We start from the raw sequence: 16,672 nt of genomic DNA, 5'->3' as shown, positions 1-16,672 counted from the left end.
TTTTATTATTACATTTACATAGCATTTTGGTACATTTTAAATAAAAATGGGTGATTGAATAACAATAAATTATAAGAATGAAATAATTTTAACAAGCGAGTACAAATATTATTTACACCTTTAACAATCTATTATGTTTCTGAATGATTATTCAGGATTACTTGTGTGATATTTTATAAATCTGTATCCTTGAGTGAGCTGTGCTCCTTCATTGACGAAATGGCAGGCAAAAAGAAGTAAATTTCGTGGTTCAACTTTGAGTGCAAATCGCATAAACATTGCCGAATATATGCATAAAGCTGAAAAAAATTAATATAACTTCTTATAAATTTCAATAAATGCTGTTAAAGTTCAAATCCCCAACAACTTATCTATATTTAGGAGTATCTTAGACATTCACACAAATGCTCGTGTAATTACAGTTATACATACATAAAATAGACCTCAGTTTTGTACTTTTTTACATTTATATTATTTACTAAAATACTAAATTAAATCAGTCAAAATATCTGATTGGTCCAAATACTTAAACATTTATATACATATTTCATTGTATCGCACCTTTATAACTTCGATGAAATTTAATTGAAAAAAAAAAATAAAAAGTAAAAAGCATTACGCGTATAGGGAAAAGCACGTGATCATATCCGCACTATCTCTCTCATTTAACACACATAAGTTCATCTATTTAATTCATGTATGATGGCAAAATGAAAAAAATGTTAATTATTTTAGAAGAAGTAAAATCGATAAACTAACCAAGTGTCATTTTTCCACTGATATATCTTGGATCACTTCGTATATCAGCAATTGCAGCAATTGGAATGCCCCAATTAGCTACTGGTCCCCAAAAGTGGGTGCTAAAACAGAAAAGCAATTTTTATATAATTGAATCATTTTCAATTCAACAAACGACACGAGCGTTAAGTAACATGGTTGCACGGTTGTATTGTTGCACGATTACACGGTTGCACGATTACACGATTGCACGTGTATGCGAATGTGTTCGTGCTCGAATTCTATGTCGCTTGCCTCATAAAATAATTTCGAGTCTCTTTGCTCGATAACATTTTCTTGATGCGATTCATTTTAGTAGATTTTTCACTTTTTCTGATTCTATTTTTTCAACAAACAGAGTTTCTTCTAAAAGGGGATCGAACAATTTTTGTCGATATTCACAAGCAAAGTAACTTTGAACGAATAACGTGAAATAACGACAATCGATCTAGTTACATCAGTGATGTCCAGTAGAACTCCGGGCTTCCCTTACTCCGTACACATTCCCCTCAAATAAGACTACAATAGAAAAGGAAAGACTCTATCTTATCGCCGTCTGTCTTGATTTTTTAAGGGGAAGGTACACGAAGTGGGGGAAGCCCGGAGCTCCATTAACCGAATTACATAAATGATCATCGAATGAGTTTGTACATTGACCGAAGATTTTATAAAAACTTTACATTACCATGTCTTCGTTGCCTAACTTATTTTAAGCAAAAAATATGGCACTGTTGTTTTTATTCTTCCATGGCATAGGTTTTTTAATTCATTATCTCTGTAGCTAAAGAGCAATCGATAATTCACGACACACGCGCGCGATGGTTTAAACGATTTTATAATTAAAATTTAAATCTGTTCGAAATATTGAATTGACTGTCAAATCGAGAAGTCTGATATAAAATAGAAAAAATATTTATTTCGCGTTACTTTGCACTCATTTGATTCCAACTTTGTACTTTTAACTGTTAGATATCACAATTTGAAAAATATGCACAATGTTATTTTTTAAACAACATACATGTTACTTACGTTCATTTGTTCGTTATATTTTGAACATTTAACATTACACATATTCGTCGAACAGTAAGAATTGGTTATATCTAATACGTAGGAAAAATAAGTTGAAATAAAATAAGCATTAAACATAGTTTTAATTTAGAATAATTATCCAAAATATGTATATACAGAGTTTAATATATTATACCGCCTTACAAAATAAACTTGTTTCTCTTCTAACGTTCATGATATAATTACAAAGCAGAAATAGATGTTACAGAATGTACAGCTATATGATTCAAAAATCATTTTGCTTTGATTTATGGATTAACAGATCTCTGTATTATCTTATGATCGAAGTAGACATAATCTCTAATGTATACCACGCGGCAATTCGAACGATGTAAAACCTTGCAATGATACTACAATTTATTAATTAAATTCAACTTAATTTAGTGTATGTGTGTATGTATGCGAGTGTGAAATTAACGAATATTACTTTATAACTGTATATTGATAACATTCAAATGTAAATTATTATATACACGTACATTTCATGGTATAAAAATATTTTTTTTTCAATACACAATAAGAGGTACTTCTCAATTGTCAAATTATTTTTTTCTTTTAATCTAACACCTTGAATGCCAGTCATTTATAGAATTTCTGTTTTCTTTCATCTTTCATATGCGTGTCCCTTCATTGAAATTATAAAAAATATTTTCATTTCAAAGATCTTAACGATAAATTTTCATACCAACATTTACCTAAGTTCTATGATAATCAATTTCATTATCCTTTTCTGCAATTATTTATATTGTGTATTCGTTGATAAAAATTATATTATTGTTGTTATTATTTGATTTCAACTGTTCTCTAAAGTATAACGTACGATCTAAAATGTTTGTAATTTCATTAACGATCGAGCAATAAATATATGCGCGACGAACAATGTTTCATATATTTTATATTAATTTCTGAATAATCACTTGTGATTTAGAACAAAAATTAACAAGTACTATCTGTTGAAAGTTTATATTAACATTGTATCCACTTATGCATGGCACAATATTGTGCCACTATTTTGCACACAGCTATTAACTAAAATAAAACATGCAAAATTATGTATGTATACAAAGAATAAAATTGTAGCATACAAGGATTACTTTTATGATAGTAAGAGCGAATCCCTTTGGTATTTATTTGTCAAATGTGATGTAACACAATACTCGATTCTCTTTGCTAAACGATAATTTTACACGTAGCGAACTAATTGTAAGTCACGAATTTTGTGCAATCAGAGTTAATATATTTTGCAAACCGACGTTTACAATTATTGATTTAAATGCACTGTATTGAAAGTTACATCCTTTAGCTATTCTTCTCCAAGCAGTAACATCTTTACTGCATTTTAGATATGCAGTCTACTTTCTTTTATAAAAATCCTTAAAATGCATGAAAAAATTGACTAAAACCTTTAACATTTTTTTAATTCTTTTTCTTGTCTATTGTATATACCGCTTTTAATGAAAAAATATTAATTTTCTCTTTTTTCCTTTTCTGATTAATCAGTTCTTTTCTCTATTTTTACCATTTTCATATAAACACGTATTCTTCTTATGTACCAAAATAAACAATTATCCATAATATATTCATATAAAGATTCATCGTTCGTTGATGTTTTGGAAGATAATTACTACCTGAAATTAGTGTAAAATAAATCTTTTGCTATATTTTTCTATCAAATTCTTCCACTCTATATAAAGACTTACTTTTTCCTTTGGTACATACGACGCACAATAAGCATACAGATTAACAGTAATTATTTTAACTAATTTCAAAACATTTTCAATATAAGAAAAAAAAACATGAAACTGCTTACAAAATGAGAGAAGTTGTAATTAACTTTATATAATGTACCTTTTAGATGATATTCATTATCGTTTCGATATCATGTATCATTCTTACATTTCTATAATTAATGATTTTTGTTCATCGTCTGTAAATTCAATTGATTATGTGTGTGTGTGTGTGTGTGTGTTTTGTATGTGAAAAACGACTTATCCTTACTTTGTACATATTAAATACATTGATGCAATAATGCAGTGCGGTGTTAATTCCTTTTGCTTTCAACAAACGAGTAACATCAACGATCACATTTTTTCATTATCAACTAATTAGTAAAATATGTAACGATTATTTCGTATCGTTTTAAACGAATGGACCGATTTATCGTTAATCGTGTGTAATTGTGAATATAACACAGCAACACATGACCATTAACAATGAGTAGAAAAGTTAATAAGGACACTTTGCGATTTATTGCTTTAGATGTATCTCATTTGATGAATTACTGTGATATAAGAACGTAAAAACACAAGACAATTAATTTTATAAAAACAGTACAACATCGCTTGATTGATTGATTATCATATATATGTATAATGTTTCATCCATTTGTAGCATAATATATGAAAATTAATTGATTGAAATCAGATGGTTCAGCAATTTCTTCGATATATCTATCGTTGAAAGAATTTCAAATACGAAACTAACGATATCAGTTTCAATTATAAAAATTGTTATAAAATGCATTGACAAAATTAAATATTTGTTTCTTGGTTGAACAACCTTTCATAGAATAAACAATTAACAATCTTCCTATGCAATCGAAATTAGTTTTTTCTTTTTTTCATTGTTTAACTCTTACACCACGAAATTGAAGTTCTATTATCCAAATCAACGCGACGAGGATTTTTTAACATTTTCAATTTTACATCCGAATTAAGTTATATCTAATTAAACCGTAAAGACAAAAGATATTCACAAAACATATACGAGGTGATAGTAAATCAATGAACATCTCTTAAAATTACAAAGTATTAAAAAACAGGGACAAAATGACAATTAAAAGCTGCATAAAATATTACAATGAACACATTACATCCATTTAAGAATCTATACAATATTAATTAATATTTAGCAATAATTATTATTTATATTCGTCGTCGCATTCAATGTAAAAAAAGAAAGAAAGGAGGAGAGAGAGAGAGTGTGTGTGTGCGCGAGAGAGAGAGAAAGAAGAAGAAGTAGAAGAAGAATTAAATAAGGCCGATACATTTAAAAGTCACATTATTCTAATTATCTGCAATATCACAGTACTTGCTGAAACATACAAACACGCGTTTTCAATAGGCACACGAGCCAATACCAATGAAAATGGCAAGCACAATATATATTTGTTTTCAATAATCATATAAAAGTGTATATTGTCTAGCCATCAATCGCTTCTTTTCTTTTTTTCTCGATTGATCATTACATTCATAATTACATTATAAAAACTAATACACCTCGCCAAATATTAATCCGATTTTCTTCTGTTTAAGTCACGTTTACTATTTCTTTTGTTTCTTTGTCTTTCTCATATTTCATAAGATTTCAAAAATGATAATACTTTCGGGATATTTTAAATAATGTGTGCCACATAAGAACTATAAAATTACAACAATTGTATCATTAGAAACTGATGATAAATGCCCATGAACCTGGATTATGCGAGCATGTGAAATTCCGTCTTCTAGACTTGATTAAAAGAAAAAAAAAAGAAGAAAAAAAAATGAAAGAAAATTGAATCTTCGGACAAGTGACTCTAACAATTTGAATTTATAAAACAAGTAAGAAGAAGAATAGGAAAAAACAAAGGAAAACAAGTTACGAAACAACAGATATGATAATTTATCGAAATTAAGGAACAAACGCGAGGGTTTCTGTGTTATCGTCGCTTTTCTCAGTTTGTATAATATAATAGGTAGTACGATACATACATTCATTGAAGATTTAACAAAAAAAAATTTGTCCAATTCATATTACTCTAACTACTATTACTACTCATCGATTCTGAACAAATATTTTTTCGAACAATATTTACAAAGATTATCTGATCGAACGTGAAACACTGCATCAACTTGAGTGCGAATAAAACTTATAAACCTACTGTCATACGTAAACAGGACCTTGATTATCGTTATCGTCCAAACTTATTCGACTAGGATACGCAGGACCACCACCATCGTCAAAGAAGCGTCTAAATGTGAATTCAAAGAAACCGTGAAATGGTTTTCCGTTATCCAATAATTCGTTTGACTTGTTAGAGTCGGAAGATTCTGAATTCCTTAATTTATCAGGATCCACGGGATCGAAGTTACTGGTATCGGTAGGATATTGTATCCGGGGTATATGAGGAGCTACTTGCCGACGCAATCCTTTCTCAAAGTCAATACTCGCAAAGAATGGATGATTTTTCACTTCGTCCGCATTCTTACCTAACCGACGATCTGCGCCAACGCACAGCTTTAATATCAAATCCATACCTTCCGCTGATAGGTTCGCTTGTTTCGGGATGTGCAGAGTTGTCTCCCAGTTAATTACCTGGTAACACGCATAGAATAAAAAATATTATTCACCTAATCGATCCATTATGGAACGAACGCTTGTTCGTCGATACCAATAATACTACATTCGTACCTTGTATTGTGTCTCGGCTGGAGTATTGGCAAGAAACGGTGGGGAACCAACTAACATTTCGTACAAAATTACACCAACACTCCACCAATCACATAACTGAGTGTATCCTGTCCTTTGTAAAACTTCCGGTGCAATATAGTTTGGTGTCCCAACTAAAGAATGAGCTAAACACCTCTGATGTTCCCTGTGCCTTCTACGTTCCAAAGGCTTCAATTGCATACAGCGACATTCGTTGTTCCAATCGTCGGCAGGATCCATCGAATCTTGCTTCCCATGACCTGTTTTGAGGAACATAATCTCTTAACGTACAATGTCAACTTGTAAATAAACTCGCATCATTATTGGTCTTGGCTACAAATAAATTATCTACATAAACAGTATCAATAATAAATTCATCGTACATGTATTTTCTTTCTCATCGTGTATAAGCATATTAAGAAAAATGGTATTCATCTTTTTATCCTAATATAATTAGTTTCATGGATGCTCTTACCGTTTTGTTGATAATATTTTGAATTGTGGGTCCAGCGAAATCCTGTACACAGCCCAAAATCTGTCAATTTGATGTGCCCGTCTCGATCAATTAAAATATTATCCGGCTTAATATCTCGATGAATAAAACCCATCTTATGAACACTTTCAACGGCGCACGTTAGCTCGGCGATATAAAATCTTGCCAATGGTTCCTTGAAAATCCCAAACTTTATAAGCAAGGACATCAGGTCACCGCCAGGTATGTAATCCATTACGAAATATAAATTGTCCTTGTCTTGAAAGGAATAATAGAGCTTTACCACCCATTCGTTATCAGCCTCTGCCAGTATATCTCTTTCAGCTTTAACATGCGCAACTTGATTGCGATTTAACACGTCCGCTTTTCTTAAAGTTTTCATCGCATAAAACTGGTTGGTGTCCAGTTTTCTGACAAGCGTCACTTCACCGAAAGCACCGACCCCGATTGGTTTAATTTTCGTGAACATCGATTTATCCATCTTCGCACGTTTCAATCTAATGTAATTCGATTCCTTCTGCGACAACATTTTCCTCATTTGACACTGAGCCTCAGCGCTAAGACCTATCTTAGCCATTTCTGTTTCCAGTTGAAGCCGCCGATACAATCGTTGCTTATGAGATTTTAACACGTTTTCAACGTGTTGTTCCATGAAAAATTTAAAAGCCTGAGGAGAGTAATTACGAACTTTGCAATCTCTACGCTCTTCTTCTTTCTCTTTGCTCATATGCTTGCGTTCTGGTATCGGAGATTGATGCTTGATCTTATAAGACGAAGGTGAATTACCCTTTGCCCCATTGTTATCCGGTGAATGATTGTTGTTGTTATTATTATTATTGTTGTTGTTGTTATTATTATTACTATGGTTATTATTGTTTCCACTTGGATTACTGTTGCTGTTGTTATTATTATTGTTACTGCCGTTATTATTACAGCTGTTACTTCTTGTTTGGACAGAAGTCGATGCCACCGGAGGCAAAGGTGGAGTTTCTGTCGAATGCTGGCAACCATCCGCAGGCGAATATTTTCTTTGTAACGGAGGGTGAAGAGCGACCGGAGACGATCTAAGGGACGCGTTGTTCTCCATCGTTGATATTCCGCTTGAATCTTCCGTGTTCGCTGTACCGTACGGAGGTGGAGGAACAGGATGATGCATGCCGCGTTGCGCTGCTAATACCTGCATCGTTATTGCATAACTCGGCGGTTCCGTGGTGGGTACCCCTACAGAAACACCCACGTTTATATTATTCGCGGATGTTGTACCAACGTTATTTACTGGCGGGTAAGCAGGTGGTGGTGGTTGTTGCTGCTGCTGCTGTTGCTGTTGTTGTTGCTGCTGCTGCTGTTGCTGTGGTTGCTGCTGCTGCTGCTGTTGCGGTTGTTGCTGCTGCTGTTGCTTTTGTTGAATCGAAGATGCATAAGAAGGTGGAGGCGGAGGTGTATTGCTAGTAGTAGAAATCGGTTGAGGTGATGTTGGCGCAATTGCTGTTTGCAACACAGGTTTTTGTACTTGAGTACTCTTTACAGATTGCATAATTATCGGCGGCTGCGTTTTCGCTTGCCGCGCGCCCCAAGCCTGTAACGGAGTTGGTCTGGCCATTGATGCCTGGGTACTCGGAGATATAGCGGAAACGGTAATAGGACTCGGCGAACCGGCTGATGTCGGACCCGAATAAATACCGGACGAAGGACTTTTACGGTAATCTTGCTGAGATTGCGTAGGGCTCTGCCTGTTTTGCATAGAAGCGCTATAAGATGGTGGTTGCACCGGACCAGCCGACGATGAAGAAACTATTGGATACGGAGGTGGTGGTTCAACTTGAGTATTCGAAGTGCTATTGTTCGCTTGATAAATACTGAGAGCCTGCATTTGTTGAGAAAGTTGCTGTTGAACTTGAGGACCATTTTGAACGATCATAGGTTGACGAGTATTAGAACTATTGTTTGAACTAGCCACCGGACTCGTGCCCCTTTGCGGCAGATTAACGGACGTTGAAATCGGTCCAGTATTACCGGGTGTAGTAGGAGGTGGTCGAGTAGGAACAACCGGAGCGGGAGACATACGTTTCAGCATCTGCTGCATATTAGTAGGTACATTCGGCTGGTTATAAGGTGCGTGAGGTGGTGGTGGGGGTGGCGGTGTCGAGCTGCACCTAGGAGGTGGAGGAGGAGGTGGTTCTCTTTCTACAAAATTACTCGGTGAATATTGTCGACTCAACTGCGGATGTGGACTAAGCTCCGTCAAACGTGGACTATCGGATCGTGAACTTCCCGCTCCGCTGTCCAACGCAGGACTACCACGTTGTAGACTTAATTCTCTTTCCAAACTGGGTTTCCTTATTAACTTGCTGTTCAATTTACCAAGTCCGTTCAGAGATTCTCCTTGAGCCTGCTTCAAGAATTCGATAGCTGCATCTAAACGCCAGCCGGCTAACTTCAAAGCTCGTAATGCGATTTCCTGCACGTTTCAAATTTTATTAGAAATTATCTAAAAACGTATATGTATATTTTTCGAAGGCACCTTTAATCAGATTTAACCTACCTCTGAATATCCCATGGTTAATAACTGGGCTAACAGTTGACGTTGATCAGATTTATCTATAGTAGAACCAGAAGCTGCAGAAAGACCGCTAAGTCCTGAGGCTGAACTGATGCCACTGGTTGTGGATAAAGTAGATATAGTACTAGCAGCACTAGAACCTACTTCTCCTGTTCCTCCGATATTCGCAAAAGGTAATAGAGAATTGCGAATTTCAGCTAAAGCCTTTTGATGATATCCAGAGCTACGAGTGCTCGATTTGTTAACTGCGGGTGGATTCATAGTGGCCCATGCTAGGCCTTCTGAGACCTAGCTTTAATCCGGCTGTGACATATATATATATGTATACATACATCTAAAACATAACATGGAATTATTTTATTAAAACCTTGTACACATTTTACAATAAGTTCTATATACTTTGAAATTTAGCCACATAAACATCCATATGTTGTTACTTAATATTTATGAAACCACTGATATATACAACAGTATCGTTGCTAGCTTCACTATAATAGATACCATATAAGATTCCTTATCGTAAACCAAATAAATCTATTAACACCATTCTTGTGAAAGTGATTTAACATTAATAAAAACTTTTAACATGTACAGTACAAACATTGACTTACTCTAAAGAACTATGCATTAACAAACTTAAATATCATTATTTCAAAGCAAAATACTTTACAATCATAAACAATAATAAAAATATGATATTAATGAATCGGTAAATATCAACATACATTATTCATTGAATTGCACATCTTAATTTTACTAATTCTAGTAAAATTACTTAATTTTTCTACTCGTAACTTTCTCTTTATATTATTCAGAATCCTACATTGTTAAATAAAACAGACTCGTATGTAATCTCAAATTTTTTTTAATCTTTGCTACATAATATTGAGATCGATCAAAAATCTAACCTATTCATTAGATGCGTAAAAGATCGATCCAGAATGTCCTTTGTATGCAAAACGAGTAACAGTAACACACTTTCTTCATAGACGAAAAGACATTGGCTAAAAAATTTCTTGCAATAAGTTTAACCGAAGTAGTAATCAAGAGAGAACAAGTTTAGAGCATATTCTATTCTCACGTTTCCACAGAACCCATGTGACGAAGGTAACATGCACATAGAACTTTTAATTCACTATTTTTCCTTAAAATTAATTCCGTAGTACTCCAATTTATAGTCGTAATTACATCAGCAACAACAAAGAAAGATACAGCCGTAAATTACTAAAGTAACTGGCAGCCATTTTGAAGTGCCACATTCCTACACCGACTTGACACTCTTTTTCGTAATTTACAGTATACACGAAGATTGTGCGCGAAAAAACAGATCGCTCTTAATAATTAATATGTCTAGTATATTTGGGAGATAGTGTTTAGGATTTAGTGAAGCACACGAAATATCAGATTTTCAGAAAGTATGTTCAAAAGCTTGATCATGCAAATATTTCTTCAGCAATTTGCAACTGCTTCTTTGTGCCAAATGGATGTCAACATTATATTAATCGTTTCTATTCTTTCGTTCAACAGCTATTTTCCATACCTATGTATAGTGAACATTTCACTCAAATCGATTTAATTTTCATCAAGTTCATTCCTTTTTCATTTTCCCTCTGCCTCTTCTCGAATATTCATTACATCTCTTCTTGCATTTATACGATCTTAATAATTAAGTGTTCTCAAACTAGAAGAAAATGTGTATAAAGTAATTGTTCATAACTTTTTTAAATCTTTTTATCAACAAATCAATATAATACATATACATAGACATATGATTATTTAGTATTTTCATTAATTTCATTTTTTCTTTTTAAATTATCTGAATTCAAGAAATGAATTGAAAATATAAAATAACCAAAATTATATTTTAATGAATTTTATTATTTTCCTATTATCGTACATACAACTAACTTATACTAAAATCTATTTAATATGAAAATAATAAAAACACAGTTCATTGGCATTCTACATATATTGTACTTATTTACGTCCTGTTGTGGAACATATCTATGCGATTATTTGCATTTTGAACGTAAACGTATCAACATCCGCATATCATAAATTTTCCTCCCTTAAAGTTTATCTGTAACAATATATTGATTAAATTAACTTTTCATCAATTTTTATTACATTTTTTAAAATTACTATCTATTGAGTGGTGAAGTTATGGAATTTATATAAGTACCTGCTTACGAGCACATGCATCTATACATGCGCACATGCGTGCACACATCTTTCGAATAGGGATGTGCATATCTATACACATATGTATGTATATATTAATACCTACATGTGCATACGTTCACATGCGTGTTATATTTACTTTTTTTGCCATTTTAAAAATAAGTTTCATAGTATTGATCATATTGAAATTCAAATTCAAGTAAGATGTGTTCCCAGTGAAGCTCAAGTTGTACAAGATTATCTTTTATAATAAATTTTAAATACTGTTTCTTCAATTTTTTTATTTCACGTATATATGTGAAATGTTTCTACATAGTAGTTTAAAAGTGAATAAAAATATGAAATACAAACTTTAGTTAAAAATTAGGATCATGATCGATATGATCAAAAATATAATATATACTACATGGTCAAGTATGTAACATAATATGTAGGTATGTAAAATACATGAACAGTTACATACATACATACATTTATTCTTTATATTTTATAATTTGTCATAAAAAAGATGTTTCATTTTATATTTCAATCTTACACGAATTCAATAAATTGAAGTTTATCAATACAAGCGTTGGTATATAGGTTATATTGTCTTTATAAAAATATTTATATATGTACGCATTTATATATATATATATAATTTTGCCTGCCTGCATATGGTTGTATATTTTATGTATGTATGCACTTATATATTTCTACCAACAAGAACGAAATAAAATTAACACCATAAACAAAATTTTAATTTGAACAGCAAGAAGAAACATATAAATGTAAATACCTTTATATAATTAAACAAAAGTACTGATTAAAATTATTTACGTTATTTAACGCATGAAGAACAGAAAGTAAATATCATGGTAGCCCATATTATGTGTTTAACCTCTTCTGGCGGCATCCCTTTGTTTTCTCGACAAAGGGGTGAAGGAGATACGGTAAAATATTTATGTAATAAAAAAAATATATGCATGATTTATGAATATGGATATGAACTTAAATTTCCTGCTTTACGTTTATAGATGACATTTTCTAAAATAGCATCTCTAAATGGAATACACATGTTTCTCAAGTCGCAAGACATCAAGCTTTTAAATACTGATTTGCCTGATACAACTATAATGTGGAAAGAATTTGAACAGAGCATTGCATTAATAGTTATTGCGAGTGGTACCACAAAATATGTTTTAAATAAGTTTCTTGATGCTGTTTTTGGTGCAATGATTTTATTTGTGGGTATCGAAGAATTAAAGAGCACAAAAAATATTGAAAAGTTGAAGAAAGATATGCGTTTATGTAGTCCAGTTGTTGACAGTTTATTACAATGTATTGATGTTGGAGATGGAATTTATTCAAAAACTGACATCATCAACATGACAGAATGCATTATGTGTCAAGAATATAATGTTTTGCAGGTACTTAAAATTTGTTTATTTTATTAATTAGTTCTCTACTAAGTAATAATATATTCAAGACTTACTTAGAGGGATACGTGGAATGTTTGGATTCTATATATGGCTGTGTTTTAATACATGGGTGTTTAGTAGTAGCCACTGAAGGATGGTGGAGTTTAAACCCAATTGAAAGAAAGTTGTTAATAATAGCTGTTAACAGTGAAGATACTTATACTACACGTGACATTCCAGTATTTTTACCTTATAAAAGTCCGAATGTAAGTATTTTTAAAAAGTACTTTCTGAACATGAATTTATTTTAGTAATTTATAACATAAAGATTTTAATTAATAAAGCAAATTTTTTTTTACCATGGGAGACTATATAGATAGCCTTTAGATTGGTGTCTGTTAGATTGATTAATCATATTGAGGTACTAACATTATGCGGGCCGAATCCAGAATTATCAGAAATCGAGAGATTTGCTATACAGTGTTGGAAGAATGGTATCGATACCTTACGTCATGCGGAACAATGCTATCCACGGAATTTACCTATATCTATAAATTTAGATTCAGAAACACTTGGGTAATACATTTACAAATATTTTACTGAAATAATTTTATACTTTACATTCTATATTTTTGAAAAAGTGTTAAAATATGTTTTATCTATGCGTTTAGATTTCTATTGGCGAATTACAAGGTGCAGAAATTTATACTGAGTAAAAACACTCAATATGCAAAAAACAGAATTAGCGGTTCACACAGATTAGACATATTAAGAACTTTTTATCATCAAGCTGTGGAGACTTTTATATTATCCTCTGAATCTTGTGATGAAATAAGCGACAATAACTGGCAATTTGTTGGCGCAAAGGAAACGTATTTATGTTCAGAATATCACAAGTGTTATGCAGTTAAACAGGGAGATCATATACTTTGTATTTTATATGCTTCTGTAGTGCCCACTCATACTATGAGATTGATTTGTCAGAAAGTATTGAAAACATTACTTGTAGACAAACAAGGTTGTTGGTAAAACGTAAATACAATTTTTTTATCTTACATTTGCTCTTATAATATTCGTTTCTTTAATATCTTTATACTAGTTCGATATTACTGGTTTATTTCTTTTATACTTACAAATGAGTAAATAAATGCAGTGTGTAATGTATTTCTGTATACAGACATTTGACTAAAGTAATCAATAATGCTGATCATGAAATCAATCAAATTCGTATTTTTTTTCAAAAACTTTACCGACAGTTCGTAGAATAATCCCTAGAAACGAGAACACACCTTTCTTCGTTCCTGCTGAACAAATTGCAAAGAAATTTGAGAGACGTGTGCAGGAGGCCCTAAAGAATGGCGCTCTGCTCCTTATTTTACCCAAATCGTCAAAAAAGTTATAAAATATTGAAATTGGTGTTTGTCCACGGTCAAGAAAATGGCGGATCGGACTCACCTGCATTAATTTATTCGTAATATAAACATTTTTGCGAATCGTATGTCCAAATAGAGACCAGAGCGCCATTCTTTGGGTCGGATAGAGCAAAACGAGCATTCAGGGGATCGTGTACAAGGTTTAATTTAGAAAAATAGTGAGAACTACGATTTCGTTCATTTTTCACTCGCGAAAGACGTCAAAAAGGTAAAACAGACCACAAATTTAGTTCCTCGTTTTTTCTGTAAGCGGCCGGAGTCGAAGTCGATAAAAAAGAAAATGTTAAACGCCGCCTTTACCAAACATTTTCGTTATAAAACCGTGGAAAACATTTGAAAAACATTTCAATAAAGGCATTCTTCATGATTCTTCAGAAAGAGCTACTCCGCAAGTCAACAATGTTGACGCAAAGATAATTTCATTTGATGGTTCAAATACATCCCACTCCAGGATAAATTAGTTTTATACAATATTAATATTCAATAAGAAATAATAGTATCAGAATTTGAATCGAAGTATAGGTAGTGTGACAAACATCATGGATAGTGCAAAATGGAATGACAGAACAGATTTTTATATAGGTTTAGGGTTAGCCATTAGTTCTAACGGTTTTATAGGTTAGTTGACTTTTAAAATTTGTAAGGAATTGATCATTAAACATTGTTGTATTTATTTAGGTGCTAGTTTTATTATAAAGAAAAAAGCATTAATTCGTCTTCAAAGATACGGTGGATTACGAGCTTCGTCTGGAGGATTCGGATATCTGAAAGAGTGGATATGGTGGACTGGCCTTCTTTCAAGTACGTGAAATGAATAAATAGGAATAGATTTTGTATTATAAATCAATATTCGTAGAATATAAATGTGTTTATAAGAAACTGTAACCTTTTTAGTAAAGAAAAAATATCTTTATTTCTATTAAAGTGGCTATAGGAGAAGCCGCTAATTTTGCTGCTTATACTTTTGCACCTGCTTCATTGGTTACTCCATTAGGAGCACTTAGTGTTCTAATATCTACAATATTAGCATCAAAGTACCTGAATGAGAAACTCAATTTACTGGGAAAGGTAATATCATAGTATATGTACAAATGACATATATTTTATATAATGTATATATTAAACAAAAATGATCTATCTATTTCAGATCGGTTGTCTTTTATGTATCTTAGGTTCGACAGTTCTTGTACTTCATTCTCCAAAAGCAGGGGAAGTTAGTACATTAGATGAACTTTTAGATAAGGTTAAAGGTCCAGGATACATTACATATGTTTTAAGTGTAATAATATGTAGTCTTCTAATAATTTTTTATTTTGGTCCTGCTTATGGAAAACAAAATATTATGATATATATTTGGCTGTGTTCATCTGTTGGCTCATTGACTGTTATGAGCTGTAAGGGACTAGGACTGGCTTTGAAAGAAACAATTACAGGATACAACAATGGATTTGCAAACTGGTTAACATGGGTTTTTTTATTTACTGTTATACTTTGTATCAGTGTACAAATGAACTATTTGAATAAGTCACTTGACTTATTTGAAACTACAGTTGTAACACCAGTGTACTATGTATTTTTTACAACATTAGTAATAATTGCATCTGCTATATTATTTAGAGAATGGGAAAACATGAGCACAGAAGATATTTTTGGTTCTTGTTGTGGTTTTTTAATTGTAATAATTGCCATATTTCTTTTAAATGCATTTAAAGAGATAGATATACATTATGATAATATTAAACACATATTACGCCCTAAAAGAGAAATAGTTCTAAGCAATAATCAGTGGGATAATGCACACGAAGATAGATTATTGTTACGAATGGAAACTAAAAGACTAGAGCATACATACGGAGCTCAAACTTTGACAAGAACTATATAATGTTTGAATACACTGTGTTATGTTGTACAATTATAAATTTAAAAACACTTTTAATTAGTAATGTGATATATACTTTCTATAAACTTAGGCCGCCACTTATGTAATTCTGTTCCGACGGCGACTCCACTCATTAGACGACAACAGGCTAAGTCAATATGGCATCGAAATAACCTATCAAATACGCTAAAAACGCTCATACTAGTTAAATACTTCAAGAAGATAAAAAAAAAGGCCATAATTGTTGGGCACCCACAAATTTTGTAGAAATATTTGTACTTATTGAAAATTTTTAATATCATGTTAAGATGATCTCTTCTATACAAGCGTTACATGTGTACATTTAAAAACTCTTCTATTTTGTCGATACAAATGCAAATTAAAATAACATATTTCTATCTTTTTTCTTAT

The 16,672-nt window shown here is 32.1% G+C and overlaps 4 protein-coding genes across 10 annotated transcripts; 2 read left to right on the top strand and 2 right to left on the bottom strand.

The window, feature by feature from the left end:
- Nucleotides 1-83: 83 nt before the first annotated feature.
- LOC114872067 (mitochondrial pyruvate carrier 1-like) lies at nucleotides 84-1,227 on the bottom strand. Its single transcript, XM_029178835.2, has 3 exons — nucleotides 1,033-1,227; nucleotides 760-860; nucleotides 84-299 (listed from the first exon to the last, which is right to left on the bottom strand). The coding sequence occupies exons 1-3, from the start codon at nucleotides 1,086-1,088 to the stop codon at nucleotides 148-150; spliced, it is 309 nt and encodes a 102-aa protein (XP_029034668.1). The 5' UTR covers nucleotides 1,089-1,227; the 3' UTR covers nucleotides 84-147.
- A 4,127-nt stretch (nucleotides 1,228-5,354) lies between these two features.
- LOC114871855 (serine/threonine-protein kinase Warts) lies at nucleotides 5,355-11,128 on the bottom strand. 4 transcript variants are annotated; one of them, XM_029178391.2, is made up of 5 exons: nucleotides 10,909-11,128; nucleotides 9,351-9,702; nucleotides 6,791-9,266; nucleotides 6,298-6,575; nucleotides 5,355-6,201 (listed from the first exon to the last, which is right to left on the bottom strand). In XM_029178391.2, the coding sequence occupies exons 2-5, from the start codon at nucleotides 9,627-9,629 to the stop codon at nucleotides 5,770-5,772; spliced, it is 3,465 nt and encodes a 1,154-aa protein (XP_029034224.1). In that variant the 5' UTR covers nucleotides 9,630-9,702; nucleotides 10,909-11,128; the 3' UTR covers nucleotides 5,355-5,769. The 4 variants fall into 4 exon arrangements, with proteins under 4 accessions (XP_029034224.1, XP_029034214.1, XP_029034205.1 ...); XM_029178381.2 differs by lacking the exon at nucleotides 10,909-11,128 and adding an exon at nucleotides 10,450-10,520; XM_029178372.2 differs by lacking the exon at nucleotides 10,909-11,128 and adding an exon at nucleotides 10,277-10,366.
- Nucleotides 10,694-14,004, top strand: LOC114871989 (protein fuzzy homolog). 3 transcript variants are annotated; one of them, XM_029178690.2, is made up of 6 exons: nucleotides 10,694-10,783; nucleotides 12,301-12,481; nucleotides 12,566-12,958; nucleotides 13,018-13,215; nucleotides 13,326-13,525; nucleotides 13,621-14,004. In XM_029178690.2, the coding sequence occupies exons 2-6, from the start codon at nucleotides 12,404-12,406 to the stop codon at nucleotides 13,976-13,978; spliced, it is 1,227 nt and encodes a 408-aa protein (XP_029034523.1). In that variant the 5' UTR covers nucleotides 10,694-10,783; nucleotides 12,301-12,403; the 3' UTR covers nucleotides 13,979-14,004. The 3 variants fall into 3 exon arrangements, with proteins under 3 accessions (XP_029034523.1, XP_029034513.1, XP_029034503.1); XM_029178680.2 differs by lacking the exon at nucleotides 10,694-10,783 and adding an exon at nucleotides 11,442-11,963; XM_029178670.2 differs by lacking the exon at nucleotides 10,694-10,783 and adding an exon at nucleotides 11,442-11,983.
- Nucleotides 14,005-14,415: 411 nt separating this feature from the next.
- Nucleotides 14,416-16,671, top strand: LOC114872001 (magnesium transporter NIPA2). 2 transcript variants are annotated; one of them, XM_029178710.2, is made up of 5 exons: nucleotides 14,416-15,000; nucleotides 15,061-15,183; nucleotides 15,308-15,450; nucleotides 15,530-15,840; nucleotides 16,353-16,671. In XM_029178710.2, the coding sequence occupies exons 1-5, from the start codon at nucleotides 14,922-14,924 to the stop codon at nucleotides 16,366-16,368; spliced, it is 672 nt and encodes a 223-aa protein (XP_029034543.1). In that variant the 5' UTR covers nucleotides 14,416-14,921; the 3' UTR covers nucleotides 16,369-16,671. The 2 variants fall into 2 exon arrangements, with proteins under 2 accessions (XP_029034543.1, XP_029034535.1); XM_029178702.2 differs by having other exon boundaries at nucleotides 14,417-15,000; nucleotides 15,530-16,671.
- Nucleotide 16,672: the final 1 nt, after the last annotated feature.

Source organism: Osmia bicornis, chromosome 3 (genome assembly GCF_907164935.1).
Source record: "Osmia bicornis bicornis chromosome 3, iOsmBic2.1, whole genome shotgun sequence".
Lineage (NCBI taxonomy): Eukaryota > Metazoa > Arthropoda > Insecta > Hymenoptera > Megachilidae > Osmia > Osmia bicornis.
Note: the sequence above shows the minus strand (reverse complement) of the source record. Positions and strands in the feature narration are given on the sequence as shown.

Excerpts from the sequence above, each read along its gene's own strand:
- LOC114872067 (XM_029178835.2), bottom strand. The coding sequence starts at position 1,088 with ATGAATCGCATCAAGAAAATGTTATCGAGCAAAGAGACTCGAAATTAT. Across the intron at positions 861-1,032 it reads ACTCGAAATTATTTTATGAG|CACCCACTTTTGGGGACCAG; the intron begins GCAAGCGACATA and ends TTTCTGTTTTAG. Across the intron at positions 300-759 it reads CAGTGGAAAAATGACACTTG|CTTTATGCATATATTCGGCA; the intron begins GTTAGTTTATCG and ends AATTTTTTTCAG.
- LOC114871855 (XM_029178391.2), bottom strand. The coding sequence starts at position 9,629 with ATGAATCCACCCGCAGTTAACAAATCGAGCACTCGTAGCTCTGGATAT. Across the intron at positions 6,576-6,790 it reads AAAATATTATCAACAAAACG|GTCATGGGAAGCAAGATTCG; the intron begins GTAAGAGCATCC and ends TCCTCAAAACAG. Across the intron at positions 6,202-6,297 it reads CAGCCGAGACACAATACAAG|GTAATTAACTGGGAGACAAC; the intron begins GTACGAATGTAG and ends GCGTGTTACCAG.
- LOC114871989 (XM_029178690.2), top strand. The coding sequence starts at position 12,404 with ATGGTAGCCCATATTATGTGTTTAACCTCTTCTGGCGGCATCCCTTTG. Across the intron at positions 12,482-12,565 it reads AAAGGGGTGAAGGAGATACG|ATGACATTTTCTAAAATAGC; the intron begins GTAAAATATTTA and ends TTACGTTTATAG. Across the intron at positions 13,216-13,325 it reads TACCTTATAAAAGTCCGAAT|ATAGCCTTTAGATTGGTGTC; the intron begins GTAAGTATTTTT and ends GAGACTATATAG.
- LOC114872001 (XM_029178702.2), top strand. The coding sequence starts at position 14,922 with ATGGATAGTGCAAAATGGAATGACAGAACAGATTTTTATATAGGTTTA. Across the intron at positions 15,184-15,307 it reads GTGGACTGGCCTTCTTTCAA|TGGCTATAGGAGAAGCCGCT; the intron begins GTACGTGAAATG and ends TTTCTATTAAAG. Across the intron at positions 15,451-15,529 it reads AACTCAATTTACTGGGAAAG|ATCGGTTGTCTTTTATGTAT; the intron begins GTAATATCATAG and ends TATCTATTTCAG.